General features: G+C 44.3%; 2 protein-coding genes across 2 annotated transcripts in view; one reads left to right on the forward strand and one right to left on the reverse strand.

Moving 5' to 3' along the window:
- The window catches only part of Slc20a2 (solute carrier family 20 member 2), a 102,731-nt gene extending 100,999 nt beyond the window's left edge, over nucleotides 1-1,732 (reverse strand). The window contains exon 1 of the mRNA XM_076553642.1: nucleotides 1,547-1,732. The gene's annotated coding sequence lies outside the window, so the exon portion shown is untranslated. The remainder of the gene's footprint in view (nucleotides 1-1,546) is intronic.
- Smim19 (small integral membrane protein 19) lies at nucleotides 1,635-15,439 on the forward strand. The gene is made up of 4 exons (XM_006982999.3): nucleotides 1,635-2,000; nucleotides 5,256-5,394; nucleotides 7,403-7,527; nucleotides 14,612-15,439. The coding sequence occupies exons 2-4, from the start codon at nucleotides 5,261-5,263 to the stop codon at nucleotides 14,674-14,676; spliced, it is 324 nt and encodes a 107-aa protein (XP_006983061.1). The 5' UTR covers nucleotides 1,635-2,000; nucleotides 5,256-5,260; the 3' UTR covers nucleotides 14,677-15,439.
- Nucleotides 15,440-21,689: the final 6,250 nt, after the last annotated feature.

Here is a 21,689-nt window from a genome sequence, read left to right on the forward strand (position 1 = left end):
TCTGATCCCAGAACAAAGGAGGGAGGCAGAGGCTAGTAGGTCTCTTGAGTTCAGGGCTATCCTGGTCTACATAGATCCACTGGAGCCAGGGATACATAGTAAAACACCCCTCAACCTCTCCACCCCTGCTCCCGGTCTAAAAACAAAAAGAGATAGAGACACTCCAGCAAAATCTAACAGCCTGCTCGGTGTTGATTTGTTCGTTTGTTTTCTTAGCTTGGTGTTGAAAAAATATTAATGTCACATGGTCGCCCTTAGGAACTGTACTAAGACATACAAAGAAGGACCCTGTAGTAAGGGTCGCCATGGCTCTCCGTACCTTCGCCTGATGCGCACCTTAGCTTGTTCAATTTTTGGCCATATTATGTAATAGGCACTTGGATAAGTAAGAACTACAAGGCTTTGTAAACTATTTAATACCCAACGGGATTAACTGCAATTCTATGAACTTTTAAAGCCACACTAACTCGTTAAGTTGTTGTTTTTTTAAATGTGATCAACACCCTTATTTTAACAAAAGAAACAATTATTTAATGTAGACATTCTATATAGTGATGCATTCAAATCAAACTCGTGTTGAAAAACTGTGAACATTCTATGCTTATGCAAAAAGTCACCCTTGAAAACGAACTGATATAAAACATCTATGAACATCTGGCACTGTCCTGGCCAACACGCAGCAAATAGCATGGTTACCACTAATTTTCTAACTTTTATCTCAAACTAAATGGCTAAAAATTATATACATGTTTGTATAGTGTATGTAAATGCACATGTACTGATACTACAAAAAAAAATGCTGGTATGTTACTGTATCTAGAGGAAGGTGAGTTTGAAACAGGCAAGACAACTTGCTGAAAGTTACAGCATTAATTATTTACTCTTTCTCTGCATACCAATTCGACAGAACCGCTACAGTACGAGCACGAAGTGTAACTACAAGTCAGTTGATCCTGGAGAACTTGCCCCGCTGGAATAGTTAAGCCCTTAAGCACGTGGACAATGGGCCGCTTTATTTGCATGGGCATGGCCGGACGGACCTGGGGACTGATCGGTTTAATGGCGAAGCTGCCATCCCACACACACTCATCACCTGCCTCACGCTGGAAACCGCAGCCTTCGAGTCGCTACGCAGAGTTCTTTTTATTTTTCTTTTTTTCCCCTCCCCTCCCTTTTTTAAAAAAAAAAACACCCTAGCCATTCAAGCAGAGAATGAAAGAGCACCCGGGCCACGTCCAGTTTTTTTTTTTAAAAAAAAACCCTTGCATCGCCTTGGCCTCGCAGCGGGGACGATGCGGGGACCGAGAACCCAGCCAGCCAGCTTCTTCTGCAGAGCACGCGCAGACACCCCGAGACCGCCCCACCGCGGAGGAGCCTGGACGCCCTCGGGCCTGAGCCCGCCGCTTCCCGCCCGCGCCGACCCGGGCCCGCGGCACGGCACCGCTCTCCGCTCCCGCCGGAGGCGGCACCCGGACCGCCGCCGCCGCCGCCGCCGCGTCGGGCTCCTATTCCGAGAGAGGGAAGGAAGAAAAACCAATAACAAAACCTGACTTCTCGTTCCCTCCGGAAACCGCGGGCCGGCAGGAAGTGACGAAGGAGAGGTCGTCCGGTCCGCCGGGTCTCGGCCCGCGCTCCCCGCCCGACTCCCGGAACAGCCGGAGCGGCGCGGCGCGGCACGGCGGCCTCCGCACCTCCGGAGCCGCTGAGCGCTCGCTCGCCCGCCCGCTCGCCCGCCCGCGCGCGCGGCCGCGTCACCGCCCCGCCCCGGCCGGCCCCGCCCCGCCCCGGCCGCGGTCTGCGGGGCAGACCCGGGCTTGGGGGGCTCGGCGGGCAGGCGGGCGGCTCGACGGGACGGGCTGCTGCGTGCAGACGGTCCCGCTGCCCGCAAAGTCGCCGGCCGACCAAGGCGGGAACGTGGACGGCCTGTCCGGAGAGGATCCGTCCTGTATGCCACCGGGAGCAGATTGCACAGGCTCGGGGACGCGGCTGGAGGAGGCCAGGTTTGGGCGTCGGATCTGTGTACCCGCCTTCTGCCCCTCCGGTCCCGGGGGGGCCCGTGTGGCCTTGGGATTACAGAACCACCACGGTCACCCGTTACAGAGTTGCAGTGCCTCAAAGCAGGATGGTTGCAAAAAAAAAAAAAGAAAAAGAAAAAGAAAGGAAGGAAGGAAGAAAGAAAAGAAAAAGAAAGAGAAAAAGAAAGGAAAAAAAGAAAGAAAAAAATCGAATGTGGACTGGGCAGTCCACAGGTCCCAGATGTCCTCCTTCCTCTGGGAAAGGGTGAAGGCCTGTGAGCGTGTTCCCTTCTGCTTTAGGACCTCAAACCTCTTAGGGCTCCAGAGAATCAGGAGACTCTTCCCCTCACAGTGCTTGGATTTTGTTGCTAGAAATGGTGTTTAAGCTGCATCCCTGTGAGGAAATAACCAAGTTCCAGATGAGAGACCAGAATAACATTCTAGGGCATGATAGCCAGTGGTGCTCACTTGTAGGACGGTGTAGACAGATTTAAAAACTTAAGACAGTGTCCCATGATTATCCAGAAAAGGATGCTTCACCTAAAAGTAGGTCAGCCTTGAACTAAATCCTAAGGGATGCGTTTTTGACAGCATTAGCTCTGAATGCTCACTCATGTTGACTTGGGCTTTCATTCTCTCGTTCATCTTCCTACTTTAATAGTTCAAGCATTACACCTCAGGACGGCTGAGGGAAGGAATCTGTTTTCCCAAGAGAGCCCTGAATGTCACCCCCAGCATATATCTTACCGGACTATTCACTTGACAGAAATGAACCCCTGGACATTTTACTTTAGCCCAAAGATGGAGGGTGCATGCTGCACCCCCTTGGTTAGTCTGCACCAAGTGTGCCGGAGGGCTGGTACAAAGGACCCCCGTCTGCCCTGTGACTGCGCTCTCTCTCCATTCCTGCTCCAAGCATGCTCTTGGCTGTGTTCAGGACTAGCAGGAGAGGCCTAGCTTTAGCGCCAATCCTTCACCACTGCGGGTCTAGGATAATTCATACACCCCAGGACCCGTGGAGTAGCAGTGTTACTGCATACTACTGATGTTTTATATTACGTGCCATATAATCTCAGGTTAGCATTTTGCCACTCTGGACCAGCAGTAATCAGAAAACCTTTTTTTCTAAATACAATGATAGAGTGGCGTCCTAGGAAGAAATCATGCTCTGGATAGGGGTACATCATTCACTCAGCGGCACACGGACAAAGTTTAGTCAAAAGTTGTAGCGAGAAATTAATCTGGTTCAGATCCACTTGGGCGTTAGGAAACACTTGGTTAATTTGTCAGGTAAATAGACGGCACTCACTCCGTGTCCTGGTGGCGGTTGCTAATTCCCTGTTTCTTCCCTGATTTATGAACTCCCAGTTCTGAGGGCTGCCCCTGGTGCTTCTTCATTGGCCATGCTCTCTGCAGCGCACAGTCAGGACTTAAAACTTAGCTCCTCCCAAACATGATCGTGGACATTGCCATTTTAACACCTTGGCGTTTACGATGGTCAAAATACCACATATTAAAGGCAATTGTTGTGTTTAGTCTTCCAGAAGTCTCTGCATCTCAAATAGACTGATTATTTACTATAAATAAAAAAAATCAGAGAACCCCCTGGAATCAAATTTTAAAATAATAAGAATTGAGCACGTCACTGTGTCTCCTACTCCTGTTCCTTCCACTCAACCAAAAGCCCATCCCTCTAGTCATTAATATTTAGGAGTTAGGTCTGCTGTCACGTTTAGATCTTAACGTTTTAAGTCTTTCATAGTGAAGTTCTGCTTATTGTTCCTTGACCAAAATATTTTTACAAGACGGGTTTGTGTCCATCAGACAGCAATACGTGAAGTTACTCTTTCTTGTCTTCAGTCTCAGGAGTTCAAACTAAAGGTCTGTTCCTGTTGTCCATGCTACTCTAAATGAGTGCAATAGGTCTCCACACATCTGGCAAAGACTCCAGATGTGAGAAAGATGAAAGCATGCCCCCTGGCTTAGAGCAACCCTTTCCTGGAATTTCATTCTGTATTTTATACGGACAGGTGGGAAGGAAGAAAACACATGCTAATTAACTGGCCAAGGGAAACGCCATTGATAGTATTTGCATAGCTTACAGAATAGACTGCAAGGTATTTTTCTAGAAGAATTTCTGCATCACCTTCATTGTTGAAGGCAGAAGCCTTTGAAACCATGAAAGCTTTGTAAATAATTCCTAGGTCATTTCAGGCATTGCTTTTCTTGGTAATGAACCGTGCCTTGTCGTTAAATACTACAGTACTCTTTACCTGACATTTGTCTCCTCCTTTTTATAGAATGTCTAAAACACTTCTGAACTGCTTTCTTGTTTCACGTCATTTAACTGAGACTTGCCTTGAATGTTCAACACAAGGGAGGAACTTTGTCCTTAAGAAAAAATTCAGTTCTCAAACATAAATAAAAAAAAAAAAAAAACCTTTATTCTTTTACTTGCTCTTTGATACACTTGTGATTATCAGTCCAACTTTCTGTGGGAATGTCCAGAGAATGCATGATTATGAATAAGTAGCCATGTAACTTCTTATCTCATAGCTTCTTTTAGCCAAATTTGGCAAACAGGCCAAGTTTGGTCCAGCTCCAAATGTGCAGGCGTATTGGGAGGCACCTGAAGAGCAGTTAGTGTGGCCGTGTGTTTTCTGGGTTGCTGTCGTGGGAGAGACTGGCCTTCTCTGACTCCTACCTATCGTCTGGGTCTGTGTTCTGAAGGGCTCCCTTGTTGCCATCTCAGTGACAGCTACAGTTTGGAGACTGCAGTAGCATTTCACAGTCAACTGTTAGCAATATTATTTTTACCCTACATTTTAACGTTTATGTAACTAAGAGTTGTACTATTTCAAAATTTAAAAAGGGAAAAATATGTGTTTTATACCTTTATGACCTATATCTGGGGTCAGTATCCCTTTTCCTAAAAGAGCCAAACTGAAAATATTTTTTAGACTCCATAAATACTGAGGAAAATTGAGGCACATAGGTATTTAGGATCATAATGTACCTACTTAGGGACTGCAGGGTAGCTCAGGGTAGAGAACATGCTTAGTATATATGTGACCTGGGTTTGATCCCCAGCACCCCAAAACAAATGCAAAGAATGAATGCCATGCACCTATTTCACAATGTAAAGTCATTCTTCGATGTGGGCCATACACGAACCAACAGTCAGTGGCCATGTCTCAGCCACTGCACCCTTTTCTTACAGATCTTTGTTCTTCCTTACAGATCCCATGGCTGGAAGTTATGGCATGATGGGTGATGACGACTCTATCGATTACACCGTCCACGAAGCCTGGAACGAAGCCACCAATGTGTACTTGATAGTGATCCTTGTTAGCTTTGGCCTTTTCATGTATGCCAAGAGGTAAATAGGGCAGAGAAGATACTGAGCACTTGGAGTTTTAAAGGGTTAGGATGTGGGTTGTTGTTGTTTTGTTTTAGTTGGATTAAATGCATAAATGTATTTCTTGAGAAAGTGTGTTCCTGGACTGGAAGGTGTTGTCTATGCAGGCATTGGCAACTGAGGTTTGATCTGGAAATCCTATATTCATCAGGGTAATAGGACCTGCTGCTCTAAGAGTTTGGTTGGTGTCACTTTTAAAGTAGCCCAACTTTGTCACCAGCTTTGGTACATTGTCCCCTTGCAGTGAGCACACTGTAAAGTATTTTTTGTCCAAGTGTCTGAAATGCAAAAACACTTAATGCCTATGTAGTTAGCAAACCTCTGTCCACCCTTTGGACTGTCTCCTTGATTCTTATGCATGGCACTGTATCAGTTTGCTTCCTATCGCTATGATAAAGACCATGACCAAGAGTGGCTTGCAGAGGAAAGCATCTGTTTCAGCTAACAGGCCATAGTCCTTAAGAGAAGTCAGCACAGGAACTCGAGAGGAGCCTAGAGGCAGAAACTGAAGCAGAGACCATGGAGGAACATTGCTTATGGCTTGTTCTCCATGCTTTGCCCTGTTTGTTTGCTTATATGACCTGAGACCACCCACCATTGGGCCCTGCCACAAGAGTCATAAATTGAGAAAATGCCTTATAAACTTACCTACGGGCCAGTCTGATAGAGGCAGTTCCACAACCCAGGTTCTGTCTTCCCAGGTGACTCCAGCTATATCAAGTTGACAAGAAACCAGCACACTACATCTGTGTTCTTTATAAAAATGTCGGCTCCTCAATAACAAGGAACTTGTCGTTTATGTTTGTGTCAGTGATATACCCCATGGTCCAAATTCTTAATAGACCCTTTTCTGCCTTCATTTCTAGGGTAGCTCCACTTAAATGCCCTCTTTAACTCCTCCTGGTTTCTTTCCCCCCAATCCAGCAAAACAGTAATAGAATTGATGATGGTGGTGGTGATGATGGTGGTGGTGGTGGTGGTGGTGGTGGTGGTGGTGGTGGTGGTGGTGGTGATTGTGAAGGTTGTGATGGTGGTGGTGGTGATGATGGTGATGGTGGTGGTGGTGGTGGTGATGATGGTGGTGGTGGTGGTGGTGATGATGGTGATGGTGGTGGTGGTGGTGGTGATGATGGTGGTGGTGGTGGTGATTGTGAAGGTTGTGATGGTGGTGGTGGTGATGATGGTGGTGGCGATGGTGGTGGTGGTGGTGATGATGATTGTAGTGGTGGTGATGATGACTAGGGTATATTTTAAAGAGGAAAAGCAGTATTCTGCTTGTAGGTATATACCTCAGGACATTCTCTACTGAGGTTTTAAAAAGTCATTAAGTAGTTTATTAGTAGTCCAGAAATAATTTCTGTTTGGACTTGGATATACCTCATTTATTTATACTTGCCCTTGCATTGCCATGTAGCTCCCTCTTAGTGGCTGGACTGCTGGGTATGGGTGTAAGAAGGTGCCACATGTCATCACAGATCCCTGTGACAACTTCTCTCTCAAAAGAGCTACCACCTCCTTCCCACTTTTCTTTAAAAAGCAGAGATGCACTGCTCTTGTTTCTAAAAAGGTATCTCCCACTGAAACTGTGTCATTAAAGAACATTTTTACTTATGAATTTCCCAAACTAAAGTCTGTTCACATCCGGCATACTCCCCACTCCAGTGATTTCTCTTCAGTTGGAAGTTGTGAAAGGGAGGAAAAATGAATGCTTTCTTGTTTGTAGACTGCTGTTTTTAACATGCCGTTTTCCCTAGGAGTTAAGGGGAATCGCAACAAAAGGGCCTCATTTTGATATATTATTTAGCAATATGGTATCATGTACATTATAATGCATTAAGCATCTTTTTTCGTTGTGATGCCATAGCGGAAAATAGAGTACTTCACAGAAAGAATTTGTTTCATACTTTTAATAGATCGTGAGACAATTACATAAGTATTGAAACACATCTGCATTGGCTTTGTGTTCTAGGAATAAAAGGAAAATTATGAGAATATTTAGTGTGCCACCTTCAGAAGAAACCTTGTCAGAACCCAATTTTTACGACACAATGAGCAAAATTCGCTTAAGACAACAAGTGGAAATGCATTCTGTTTGTAAGTATGTTCTTTGCCGAGCTATATGCATGCCATGTTTAAAATAGATCTTCTATTGCACTCAGTTAACAAAAGGTTATAAAACATGGTTGCTTATAAAAACTTAAGCCTTTTCAGACACAGCTAGGCAGATTTATCCCAAAGTTACTGCTGTTAAATCCTTGGCTTTTCTGTTGCCTGAGGCCTTCTATTCAGCTTTGCAGAAATTGAGATTGTCATCATCAGTTGACACCCCTGTGTCTTCCCCTTCTAATTTCTCCTCCTTTGTACTGCTCCTTTGGGATGAGACCAAAACAGTCAAACCACAGAACAACCCACCAGTGTAAGAGTGACTTTCAGGACTTGCAGAATCCAGGAACAAGGCCCGAAGTTCTGTTTGAACAATGTTAATACATCCAATGGTACCAGCCACTGCAAGCATGGACACAGGAAAGAAGAAACAAGTTTTAAAATGTATAGGTCCAACTGTACATTGAAGCCCTTTGTTCCATTACTTAAAATATGAAGGTGTGGCTTCCATGGTGCATTAGGTAGGAGAAGCAAGGTGGTACTTGTATTAGAATGCCAGGTTCTTCTCAACTATCAACTTGCTGGAATCCAGAATCACAAAGAATCACAGGGCTCTGAGTGGGTGTAGAGTGTAGAGTAGGTTCATTGAGGGGGGAGATTTACTCTCAACGTAGCATGGCTCAGAGCACAGGCTGAAGTCAAGGACAGAGTCAAAAAGGGGAAAGCTGGCTGGGTAGGAGCATCCGTCTCTCTCTTTCAGACTGAGGATGCAGTGTGCCTAGCCACTTGCTGGTCTTTCTATCAATCACATCTTCCCTCCCAGGATGGACTGTGTCCTAAAACCAGAAGCAGAAATAAATCCTGCTTTTCTTAAGTTGCTTGTGTTAGGTATTTGCCATAGCATCAAGGAAGTAATACATTGTTGTAAAATCAGGCAAACAAAGCGCTCCCTTTATTATCTCTCTGTAAAGTAAGAATATACACATGTGTATAAAATGAGTACCCCATGTGGTGGGGCAGCACGGAGATGGGACCGGTGTGTTGAGCTCACATGCGTGTTGAGCTCACATGCGTGTTGAGCTCACATGCGTGTTGAGTGCTGTCTGGAGTTGGGTGCAGGGGGACTGCACAGACCCTTTCAGTGATTTTCTTTAAGATGGTAAGTGCCTGGTTTTTATTCTTTGGTTTTTAAAAAAATTCTTTGATATTTTTATTCATATATATAATGAAATGTGATCACCCGAGAAACAGTCATCCTCACTTCATACTAAGAATGCAGGAGTCTCAAAACAGTAAAAGTGAGACGGGTCTATTTTGGGTATTATAGAAGCAAGGTATTAGCCTGAACAAAAGGCGAAACGTGGCTGGCACACTGATTTGGCACAAAAACAGTGATTTTTATGTCTCCAATTGTATTTTTCTGTCCCCTTTAGTCTTTATTGGGTGAATTCTTTAGGGAGGTACAGTTTTCCCAGTGTCTAGTATTTCCCCCCTCACCAAATTACCCATCCTGTTAGTTCAGGACACAGAATGCAATCTACTCAATATTGGGGCTCAGACTTCCCCCTCTTTTGGTACATGGGCTGAGTTATGTACCAGGCCGCCGGATGTTTCAGCTCTTGTATGAGCCTAGAGCTCCTAGACAAGCAGGCACCAGCTGCTGGGTGGGGAAGATGGGCCTGTGTCTCTGCTTATCTCTTGTTCCCTGATGAGTTCTAAATGCACCTCATGCTGAAAATGGACCATAATTATTTATTTTCTAGTCTCTAAATTCCAATCTCCCTTTTATCCAAAGCTTATTGGTCTTATATTTAGATTTACTTTAACTTTTTAAATGATTTAACATTTTTTTTACTCTATCACAGGGCTAATGGTCTGGTCTACTGTCTAAAAGCATTAGATTATGTGGATGTGTTTTGGGCATTTATTTGTTAATTTTGTTTTAATGGGTTTTTGTTAAAACTTTATAGGAAAGAATGTATCACTCTACTATAGTTAATACTTCTGCTATAATTACAAAGGAAGTTGGGAATGAAGCCATGAACCCCTTCTCTTTTTTAAACCCTTTCGCCGCTCTGTCAAGGGATCATCCCTTTCTGAGCTTTTTGTTAATTCATTGGCAAGGGTCTCTGCTTCAGTTGCTGCCTCCAGGTTCCTGCCTTGACTTCCTTCTAGGATAGACTATAAAGTGTAAGCGGAAATGCACCCTTTCCTTCCCGAGTTGCTTTTGGTCATGGTGTTCATCACACCAGCAGAAAAGACACATACCCCTACAGCCTGTTGCCTCCCCCAGGTCTTCATTTTGTAGAACGTGAGGAGGTTGTAAGCAAGATAGGCAATCCTGGACTTCTAACCTGGATCATCCCTGTTTCTTTTTGAGGGGAACATAGGCGTTAACTCTCAGCCTCACTTACTCTTAAAAGTTCCCTAGGTCTTATTTGAAGTGTTGGGGAGAGACCAAGGTCTGGCCGAGCAGGACACCCAAAGGTGGGATGGGATGCGTCTCCCACACATAGAGACCAAGGGCTTCTCTCCAAATATGGCAGTCCTGGAAGATGTCCATCTCCCAGATTGTGAGAAACAATTACCCTCACTTCAGAATAAGAACAGTGGAGTCTCAGAGTAGCAAATGCAAGACAGATCTATTTTCAGCTGACTGAAGTCAGCCTATACAGAAGGGAAAAAATGGCTGTTGCTCCTATTTGGCACAGAACAGTGGCTTTTATATCCCAAGTTGCAGTTCTTTGCCCCTTTTAATTCTCGTCGGTTGAGTTCTTTAGAGAGATACAGTCGTCCCAGTGCCTCAGCTTTGCTCCCTGCCCCAATTCCCCATCCTGTTGGCTCCAGACCCGGCTGTATCTAGTGAGTATCGGGGGGCATTTTTCATCCCCTCCTCCCGTTGTAGATGGGCTCAGTGAAATAGCAGACAGCCTGTGGTTTTTTCACCCCGGACACGCAGGTGCCAGCGAGGGAAGGCAGATGCCGGTGCCTCCTGCTTAGCTGGGTTTTCTGGTGAGATCTGAACACACCGCACTCTGAAAGTGGACTATAACTAATTTCTTACAACACGTTCCTCCCATTCCTCTCCAGCTCCCACAGAGCTCCTACAACCTCAAGTTGTTCGAAAACACAAAACCAAACCCATACGTCGGGGAGTATGTGCATGGGTGGAGGGCTATCCACTAGAGCTTAGGTAACCCTACAGTGACCATACCTCCAAGAATGGTTCTCCCTTCCTCCAGCAGCTGTTAACTGCCAATTGCTCTTCAGTGAAGCCTAGGGCCATGAGAGCTCCTCCCCGATGTGTGCTCAGATTTTAGTTGGCTTGGTCTTGTGCACCTCTTGGGCAGGTAATCACTGCTACTGTGAGCTCTTGGGTACCAGAGTCACGTTATTTCCAGAAAACATAGCACTTCCCCCGACCCTCTGTCTCTTATGGTCCTTCTGTCTTCTCTCCTGCAATGTTCTCTGAGCCTTGGCAGTGATGGGAGATGTGCTATTCAATAAAGATGTCCCCTTTAGGGACCAGAGAGACGACTCAGTGGTTACAAGCACGGGCTGCTCTTTCCAGAAGATGCAGGTTTGATTCCCAGTACCCATGCTGTGGTTCACAACCATCTTTAACTCCAGTTTCAGAGGATCCATTTCCCTTTTTTTTATTTTTGCCTCCCCAGGCACCACACACACACACACAGTTCGCACATCTACATGCAGATGGAATACCCATACATATTAAACAAATAAAGGACATTTAAAGATGTCCTGTTTAAGCACTAAGTACTTACTCTTAGTACTTTGAGCAATTATGAGTTTCTCCATTGACTGCTGCCAACTGCCAGAGTCTAGAAGCAAGGTTGAGAGCATCCCCGGTCTATGAGTATAAATATAAATTGTTGCTGCAGGCCGCAGGAATATATCATAAGAACTCAGCTGGTTATGGCAAAGTCACTACCTGGAGGGATCAGGGAATTCCTCCAGAGGAAGCCAAATCCCAAGGAGTTTTTGGTGTTACTTGGCTTGTTATATATCAGCTGTATTCTGTTATGAAAATCATGTGTGCCTTCATAGTTTTCCCAATTGACTTTCCCCTAAGAAGGGCTAACAGTGTGGACTGATCACTCTCTGGACATACACATTCCAGGTATTTGGAGAACAGCCTCGGGAAAGGCTTTCTCTGGAATCAGATATCTCCCTTGACCACTTTCAGGGACTAACAGTGATATACTAACCGGTCATTAGCACTCAGTTGACCTCCTCTTTTACCACTCCCATTTTGGATTGTTAAAGAAAGCCTGGTGGTCACTGCCGGGAGGGAAAAATTCTCACTTGCCTTTATGACCCTGTAGAATTCAAGCCTGGTGACCTTGCTCGACCAGGGGCTTGATATAACTGGATTCAGGGAGACTTAGGTAGAATGTGGAGAACAGAGGACAGAGAAGAGAAAAGCAAATGGAAGAACTAGATGGGTAAGAACTTGAGAGGAACAAACTGAGATGGGGAAGAACTAGATTGAAGGGCTAGAAGAGAGGACTAGAGGAACGAGATGGAAGATGAGGAAGAGTCAGATGGGAACGTTCTAGCTGGGTAAGAACAAGGTGAAAAGGACCTAGAGGAGGCAGAATTAAGACAAGAGAATTAAGATAGAACTTAAGAGGGAGCAGTAGATAAACAGAGAGAAATCAGGCAAGAAAGGAGCTAGGCACGAGAACAGAACTGAAGCTGTGTAAATAGGATGTTATGCCAGAGGAATTAAAGCAAGTAGACTATAGAGCTCGGTGTGCTGAGATTCTATTTCCCAAAAATAGTCCTTGCCATTCGTAGTTCTCTCACCTGAGCCCCTTGGATATATAATATTAAGGCCGATCCCTCTAATATTATACAAGAAATTGTTAGAAAGCAATATGACAACCTGATCATGTAGCAAAAACAGTATCAGGTTCCCTCTTAAGAATTACGATCTCCTCGCCATGGGCTTTTGTCCAGGTTTACAGTACCAGGCGTGAAATATCCATCTGTGAAATATCCAGCTGTGGAGTAGACCTCACATCCAACCAGGAAGTGGTTGGTTACTGCAGAACAGTCATGCCACTATTGCACCAATGGACACAGCCTGTCTGGCAGGTCAGTATTGTAGCATGTAGAATCCAGCGTGGGGTAAGACCATTCGGGTCTTTTCTCCCCCAGCAACAGGCATGGTCTCTTCAAGCACTATGAAAGCTAGCTGGTAGGGAGGAAGTTTTCCAGTCTGAGATTTCTTTCTCTGTGTCCTGCAGCTTGAGTGTGGTGTTTTAGCAGTAGGGTCTTATTGCGTATTACATTAGTAACCAAGGGCAACACCTCCAGCCTGGGTTGTCGGGAGGCCTCTGGGGCCAATGACTCATAGGGAGGTAGCCTGTGCCCTGCACTGCCCTTTTTGATCAATAACCCATGCCTTCTGGGAGCAGCAGCATCCACCCACACAGGCAACTTCGGTCAAACTTTTCCTTTTTACAATTGTATTCTGAAATGATCTTACTAACTAGTGGGCTTTTATAAGACCATTTCATATAGCTTTAGTTTGGTCAACCCACCCCTTCTGTCCTCCATTGCTCTGCCCCCTGCCTTCTTTCACGTGTGTTCTACATTCCTTCCCATCGTAGTTTTAATTGGATTGTGAGATGCTAGGAGTCCATGTAGCTTTCTCATATTCTGTCCCTTTATGTTAACCACTCTCCCACCCCGTTTCCCCCTCCTCTCGTGTCCCTCCTTGCAGAAGCCTTTCTGCCCCACGCCCCACATCCCATCACTCTCCTTTGGGTTTACCTAGGATTTACTCCCACCCATTCTGGTTCATTGACATTTACGTGTGCTCCAAGCTAAACACAAAAAACAGAATATTTGAAACTAGGTGCACACATGAGAGAATCTGCGGCATTTGTCTTATCTGGGCCTGAGTCTCCTCATTTAATGTCATTTTTTCCAGTCCCATCCTTATCCCTGAAGGTTTCATGATTTTATATTTCTTTATAAGCGAGCAGCATTCCACTGTGTAAATGTCCACATTTTCACTATCTGTTGATGGACATGTAGGTTGATTTTGTCTCATAGCTATTGTGAATAGAGTGGCAGTGAACTTGGATGGGCAAATGTGTCTGTCGTGGGTTACAGATTCCTTTGGGTTCATGCCCAGGAGTGCTAGAGCTAGGTCCTATGACAGCTCTGTTTCTAGCTTCTTCTGTGGGCTTTTAAGTTAAATATAGTAAAGACAAAAAGGCGGTAATATCAAAGCGCTGAAAATAAGTTGATTTTGAGTACTCAGCCCTAAGTGGGTTGTCTTTATCAACTCCCTCCCACAAGGCTCAGTGATCGTCAAGGAAGGAGGAGGGTGGAAAGATGGTAAGAGCCAGAGGTTAAGGAAGAACTGCAAAAATAGTGTTTCCCACATGTGACCTGTCGTACACACGAACTCACAGTGGCTGGTGGCCTGCACAAGATCAAACCAGTGAAGATTCCGGGACGGGTGGGTGAAGGGTGCATGGAGAGGAAAGGTGAACAGTTACTGGTTGCTGAGGTAGAGAGTCAGTTTCTTTCAGGGAAATGGCCCCTGGTGGGTTGCCATGGTTCCGTGGGGGGCCCTATTACTATGCACATACTGAAACCACTGGACTTCGTGAGTTTAAAAAAAAAAAATGAGGACATGAAGTTGGAAGAGAAATATATAGTGGAGTGGAGGAGCAAAGTTATGAACAAAATACATGGTATACATGTGTATGTGTGTATGAAATTCTCAAAATATAGTCTATCTTTTAAAATTAGCAATGTAGGGTAAGAAAGGAGATTTAAAAATTCAATAGCTTACTCAGTTTTTTCTTATATTTTAAAGCTCAGAATGATCCTCATATTTAAATAATTATAAATACAAGGTATATATAAATAGTTTCTAAATTAGAAGATCTTAGAATATAATTAACTTCCTCTGGGGAAAAAAAAAACCACTTGTTTAATTCCAAACTAATTTCTTACCAAGCATCATGATTTAATGTTATTACTAGTAATAATTTTATGCTTTATCTTTCTTGTCATTGTTTTTTCATAGCAAGAAAGTATGAGTATCAACAGCCGCAAAGCCAAGCTGACAGTGTGCAGCTCTCGTTGGAATGAAACTTGAGACTGAGCAACGGAAGTGATGGTGTGAAGCAGTGTGGCAACACGTTCCTGCTCCCCTCTCCTCGGTCATCACCAGCATTCAGAGACCCTGTCAGATAAAGTCATCCCACTGCCCCCCCACCCCACCCCCGCCTGGGCTTTCTCCTGTTGCTTCTAGGACTTGCTTCATAAGCACAAAAACTTTTAGAAGGAAGACGCCTTCTGACTAGAGATGAGGGCTTTCCCTTTTGAAGATGTTTGCTGTCTTCAGGACACAGCGGAAAATACAAACGTGTCTTCGGAAACAGGAACCCTGGCGTTAATGTCACTTTGATTAGAATATTTTTACAGAGTTGAAACATGAAATTCTCACTCTTGAGGTGGTTTGCACTTAGGTTGTGGCCTGTGATGAGTTTAACATTAGTAACGGACTGATTTGTGTTGCTCTCGCTATGGTCCTGGCTCTGATCTTTGCTTCACAATTTGTATGCCACACCTCTGAACTCGTAGTGGCTTCTCCATCATGAAGCATGTCCCATCTGCTGGTTGGGGATGCTCTCTGCAACTGGATTTGCCTCCCTTTGATCGTATTCCCCACACTTGTTATTTTGTTCCTGATCCCATATTCTCCTTACCTCCATAGGGCTCCTTGAGGCCATGCTGTGAGACAAAGAGCCATCTCTGTCTAGCTGTTGGTACTTAACTTCCCCATGTTTCTCTGTCACTGTTGAAAGTTACTGTCTGGTGTCTTGTGCTTTGTAAAGCTTGGTTGAACACACAGCTGTCTTGACTCGTTCTGTTATATACAATGGGATGGGTTTTTTTAGCCTAACTTTTCATGTTTATTCATGTAAAAGCTGCTTGGAGCTAAGGATAGAAGCAAGACAGACCCCAAACCGAAAGCTACAGGCCTGCTGCCTTGATGAGCGCAAGGGCCTCCGGAGAAACCGGGACAGAGGGACATAGCACAGTAGGAAATGAACCACACAAGAGATGTGCAGCAATCTGCTTAGTTACTGAGTTAATGGATGATCCCTGAACCAGGAGTCTATGAGGCAGACTACCTGAAGCCTGGAAGAGAGCAGACAGCGAAAAGACAAGAAAGATCTGAGTAGCCTTCAGCTGGGTCCCACCACAAACATTCTAGTTTGATTCCTGCCAATGAATTGCCTGATCGAACAAAAATCAATACTTCAGCAGAAGTGAACAGAGCCAAGGGACCCTGCACCACATTGTTCTTCATGTCCAGTATAAAACCAGAGGCAAGAATGGGAAGAACAGGAAGGACCCAAGACTCACAGTCAAGAGGAAAGGAAAGAGAAAAAGCAGTTAGTACAAGTGGGATTCCAACATGTCCCCATATGTTAAATCAACAGACAAGGACTAAAAGCACTGTTGTTTCTTGCATCCTTAGCCCCTGATGGCGTGATTTCAGGGGTTCTCAACAAATTAGATCAGCCCCTTGCCTCAGACATCGAATGAAAAAAGTAATGGCGAACGGCAGGAAAGGAATTGACGAAATATAGTGGTATGAGAAGGTAAGGGGGAGCCAGGCAGTGGTGGTGCATGCCTTTAATCCCAGCACTCGGGAGGCAGAGGCAGGCAGATCTCTGTGAGTTCAAGGCCAACCTGGTCTACAGAGCGAGATCGAGGACAGGCACCAAAACTACACAGAGAAACCCTGTCTTGAAAAACCAAAAAAAAAAAAAAAAAAAAAAAGAAGGTGGTAAGGGGAATTCAAGCATCCTATCCAATCTTCAGGGTACCAGCATGAACTTCAGGTTTAAATAGAGGATGATTTTGGACAGGAGCAGTCTCAACCCTGCACACACATGTACATATACCATATGTCTGTGTGTGTGCATGCATACATATAAACACACAGTTAGAAGAGCAGTTCCTTTTTAAAAAAATCCAAGTTAAAGAAAAAGGCCTTGAGGTTGAGGTATACTCGGATCCAGAGGTCTATAGGTGCATGAGTTCGGACCAGGGATAGGCTTGGGTTTAAATATCACCCATATCTTGCCAGGCATGCTCTGTGCCTCATGGTTCACCTTGAGAAACTATACCAAGTATTAACTGCTCAGGGAGGGATGACAGGATGTATAGCCCACAAGAGTGCTTTCTGTTGTTTATATACATTCTTTAAGTTACTGTATATGACTTACGCCCACAAAGAACTATTGCTAGGATAAAGGCCATAGAGAAGTTTCCGAGTCATAATTAAAAGACAGAAGTTCTTTTATTAACATAAAACAGCAGAACTATGTCTATAAATCACACCAAGCACTCTTACCAACCATCTCAGCCTTCCTTTCTAGCCTGTCTCCATTCCTTCTTGTCAGCCATGGATTCACAGAAACACTTTCACCAGGGACTCCCAGTGGCACACGGGGCTGGTACTCAGGCGATGTTCATTATCATTCCTGTCCTTTCTTATGATCTCTCCAGTCTCTCAGTCCTGTAGCAGCTTGCTTCATGAAGCTCCTCCTCCTACCCAAACTCCATTCACTGGGGTCTGTGATGATATTGTGTCCCCAAATATATTGTGCACCCTAATAATCTTATCTGGAGTCAGAGAACAGAGCAGCCACTAGACAGACATAGAGACCAGGAAATGGTGGCACTCACACCTTTAATCCTAGCCTTCCAGAGTCAGCGATCCATCTGGATCTCTGTGACCAGGCATGGTAACATATGCCATTAATCCCAGGAAGTGATGGTAGGAAGCAGAAAGGTATATAAGGCATGAGGATCAGGAACTAGAGTCTTGTTAAGCTTGTAGGTTTTTGAGCAGCAGTTCAACTGAGATCCATTAGGATGAGGACACAGAGAGGCTTCCAGTTTGAGGAAACGAGATCAGCTGAGGAATTGGTGAGGCGAGGTTAGCTGTAGCTGGTTCTGTTTCTCTGATCTTTCAGTGTTCACCCCAATACCTGGCTCCGGGTTTGTTTTTATTTATAAGACCTTTTAAGATTCGTGTTACAGGGGTCTCCACCTCTTGGTGCAGATTCAGGGGGTCCAATCCCTTTCATCCCTGTCTATCCAGACTTACCTTTGTCCTACTTAAGCCTGCTTGTAGAGGTCTGTCCTTGCACCACACTTCCCTGCCTTGGGACTGTAATTCTTGGTGCAAATACAACCCTTCTAGCATATTCCCACAGCCCCTCACAACCTTTCCTCCTCGCTCGCCTCCATTTCTTTCTGCCACCCACCAACCTGCAGAAGCTCTCTACCCGCTCAGTCACCACACTTTCCTAGGATCCAGAGAGGGCAACAGCAACCAAAGACCAGAACACCCACCCAGAAAAGACCAGATACAACGATTGTAACTTCAGATGCTTAGTCTCTGCAAAAACAAACATGGACAGCCAAGACAGTTCACTTCCATCAGAACCCAGGAATCCTATTACAGTAGGCCCTGAGAGATGCAATACAGCTGAAGCCCAAGATAGGGATTTCAAAATAACAATTAGGAATATGGTCAAGGACCTTAAAGAGGATGTGAATAAATCCTTCAATGCAGACTGTGACAACACAAAGAAACCGTTGAATGAAATAATGAAAACAGTTCAAGACACGAAAGTTGAAATAGAATCACTGTCTTAGGGTTTCTACTGCTGCGATGAAACACCATGACCAAAGCAACTTGGAGAGGAAAGGGAAACCAAGTCAAGAACTCAAATAGGGCAGGAACCTGGAGGCAGAAGCTGGTGCAGAAGCCCTGGAGGGGTGCTGCTTACTGGCTTGTTTCTCATGGCTTGCTCAGCCTGCTTTCTTATAGAACCCAGGACCACCAGCCGAGGGATGGCACCACCCACAATGGGCTTCGAACCTCCACATTCAATTACTAATCAAGGTACTAGAGGATTGCTTACAGCCCATTCTTATGGAAACTGTTTTTAAACTGAGGCTCCCTCCTCTCCAATAACTCTAGCTTGTGTCAAGTTGACATAAAACTAGCTAGCACAACCAGTCACTAAATAAAAAGAAACTGACACGAAATTAGAGGTGAAAAATTTAGGATATCAAAGAAAAACAGCAGAAGTATGAAGCCTCATGAACAGATTACAAAACATGGAAGAGAGAATCAAGTATTGAAGAACTGGATAGCTTGGTCAAAGAGAATTTTAAATCTAAAATAATCCAGACACAAAACATACAGGAAATCTGGGCTATTATGAAAAGACCAAATCTACAGATAATAGGAATCAAGGAAGGAGAAAAAAACAAAAAACAGGACAAAGACACAGATTATATTTTCAACAAAATCATAGAAGAAAAATTTTCAATCCAAAGAGGTGTCTTGTAGAATATTATTTTAAGGTGTGTTACTTTTGTTTATATTACATTTGTTTAACTCTGTGAAGCTGTGTTACTGTGCCTGTCTAAAACACCTGATGGTCTAATAAAGAACTAAATGGCCAATGGCAAAGCAGGAGAAAGGATAGGTGGGGCTAGCAGGCAGAATATATAGAAGGGGAAATCTGGGAGAAGGTTAAAAAAAAGTAGCCAGAGAAGGAGAAGGACTTCAGGGGCCAGGCACCCAGCTACACAGCAAGTCAGGGAGTAAGTAAGTACTCAGAAGTAAGAGAATGGGAAAAGCCCAGAGGCAAAAGGTAGATGGAATAATTAAAGTTAAGAAAAGCTGGCTGGAAACAAGCCAAGCTAAGGTAGGTGTTCATAAGTAAGAATCGGCCTCTGTGTGTGATTTATTTGGGAGCTGGGTGGCAGCCCCCCCAAAAGAGCCAAGAAACAAACAACAGTGCCTATAAAGGTACAAGAAGCATACAGACACACAGGGTCAGAAAAGTAATTTCCCACAACACATAATCAAAACAGAACAAATGAACAGAGCAAAGAACGAATATTAAAAGCTGTAAGGAAATAAGACCAAGTAACATATGAGGGTAGGCCCATTAGGATCACACCTAACTTCTCTATAATAGAGATTCTGGAAACCAGAAGGATTTGGGCCAATATTCTACAAACTGAGAGACCTGCTCAGATTATTATACCCAGCAAAACTATCAATCACAATAGATGCATAAAGAGAAACATCCCACAATAAACCAAATTTAAGCAGTAGCTATACCAGTCAAGCTCCATATAAGGCACTAAAAGGAAAACTTCAGCCTGAAGAACCACACCCAAGAAAACAAAAGGATTAAATACTTGCAGACCAATAAATCAAGAGGGGGGAATGCACATCATAACAAAACACAAGAATCAAGCACTGTTCATTGGTAACTTTCAATATTAATGGTCTCAACTGCCCCAAAGGCATTTTGGATTAGAAAGCAGGATCCATCTTTCTGCTGCATTCATGAAACACACATCAACATCAAGAATAGACATCACCTCGTGTCAAAAGGATAGAAAAGAGTATTCCAAGCAAATGGACCCATCTTAGTTACTTTTCTATTACTGTGAAGAGACACCATGACCAAGGCAATTTATGAAATAAAGTTAATTGGGGGCTAGCTGAGAGTTTCAGAAGGTAAGTCCTTGATCATCATGGTCTGGAGTATGGCAACAAGGAGGCTTGGTGCCGGAGCAGTAGCTGAATGTTTACATCTGATCCACAAGCAGGAGACAGAGAGAAAGAGACACTGGATCATGCCTGGGCTTTTAAAAGTGCAAAGCCCACCGCCCATGACACACTTTTTCCAACAAGACCACATCTCACAATTCTTCCTAAACAGTCCACCAACTGGGACCAAACATTCAAATATATGTGCCTATGGGTCCATTCTTGTTCAAACCGCCATATTTCACTCCCTACACTGCATGGGCCTGTAGCCACATCTTAATGTCAGGTGCATTTAGTCTAACTTCAGAAGTCCCCATAGTCCTACAGTCTCCACGCTGCTTAAAAGAGTAAGGTCCAGTCTTCTCTGACTCAAGGCAATCCCTTACCTATAGCCCTCTGTAAAAGCAAAAGCAAATTACATGCTCCCAACATACAATGGCACGGAATAAACATTACCATTCCAAAAGGGAGGAGAAGGCATGGCTCACCAGAATGTGTGTCTAGCAGATTCAATACCCTGAATTCAAACTGCCACACCCCTCCAAGTGTAGAATAATACATACCAAGCTGAGTGTTTGATACCACTTCTGTGTGACTATTAAGGGCTAAAATGATGCCTTCACTATAATAAGTATGTGTTGAATAAATTAGTTATTGTTTCCTGTGAAAACTGTCATTTTTCTTTATGCAAAAAAGACGTAAGTATCTTCAGCCTACTTAAAAGGAACAGGAACCTGCTACCCCTTCTCCACGGAAGAGAACACTGAGGTGTTTTAGGAAATTCGGGGTCTCAGAGGGATCTAAACCAGGACTGGAAAGTTGACAAGAACCAAAGAGGGTCAACTTTCTCTCTCCCTTCCCCCCACCAGCTCTCACTCTTTTGTCATGAAACACATAGGTTCCTAGGGGACATGGTGACTAATCTCACAGAGGAGACAACAGGACAATCTGGAGTAGTGAATAGTAAATCTCACAAAGCACACACGTTAGTCAAAAGTGGGTTAATCTACTTGTATCAAAATAGAGGATTTCTCTTCAATGCAGGTCAACGTGGACAAACCTAACACAACTAGCAGGTCAAATAGAAAAATGCTTGCACTATCCAAACCTGACTGATCTAAGGAAAACATTATGAACAAGCAGCCCGAAGCATCAAGTATCTGAGATGGCAGAAGTCTTTCGTAATCGATTTATGCCAATTAGAACCATAACATTAGTGAGCTGGATAGTGCCGAGTGGGAACATGGATACAGGACTCTGATCTGGAATGGGAGTGTGTGCCAGCTAGGCTTTTGTAGTTATGACAAAATACTTGAGAAAAAAAAACAGCTTAAAGGAGGGAAGATATATTTTGGCTTAGGTTTTAGTCCATGGTCACCGGCCCTGTGTTTCTGAGCCTGTACTGCGGCCAGTCAGAGCATCACAGACTGATGGACCAAAGGACTTCACTTCATGGTAGGCAGGCAGCAGGTGGGGAGAGTCAGGGACAAGATAC

Source organism: Peromyscus maniculatus, chromosome 17, assembly GCF_049852395.1.
Source record: "Peromyscus maniculatus bairdii isolate BWxNUB_F1_BW_parent chromosome 17, HU_Pman_BW_mat_3.1, whole genome shotgun sequence".
In the NCBI taxonomy this organism is placed as follows: Eukaryota; Metazoa; Chordata; class Mammalia; order Rodentia; family Cricetidae; genus Peromyscus; species Peromyscus maniculatus.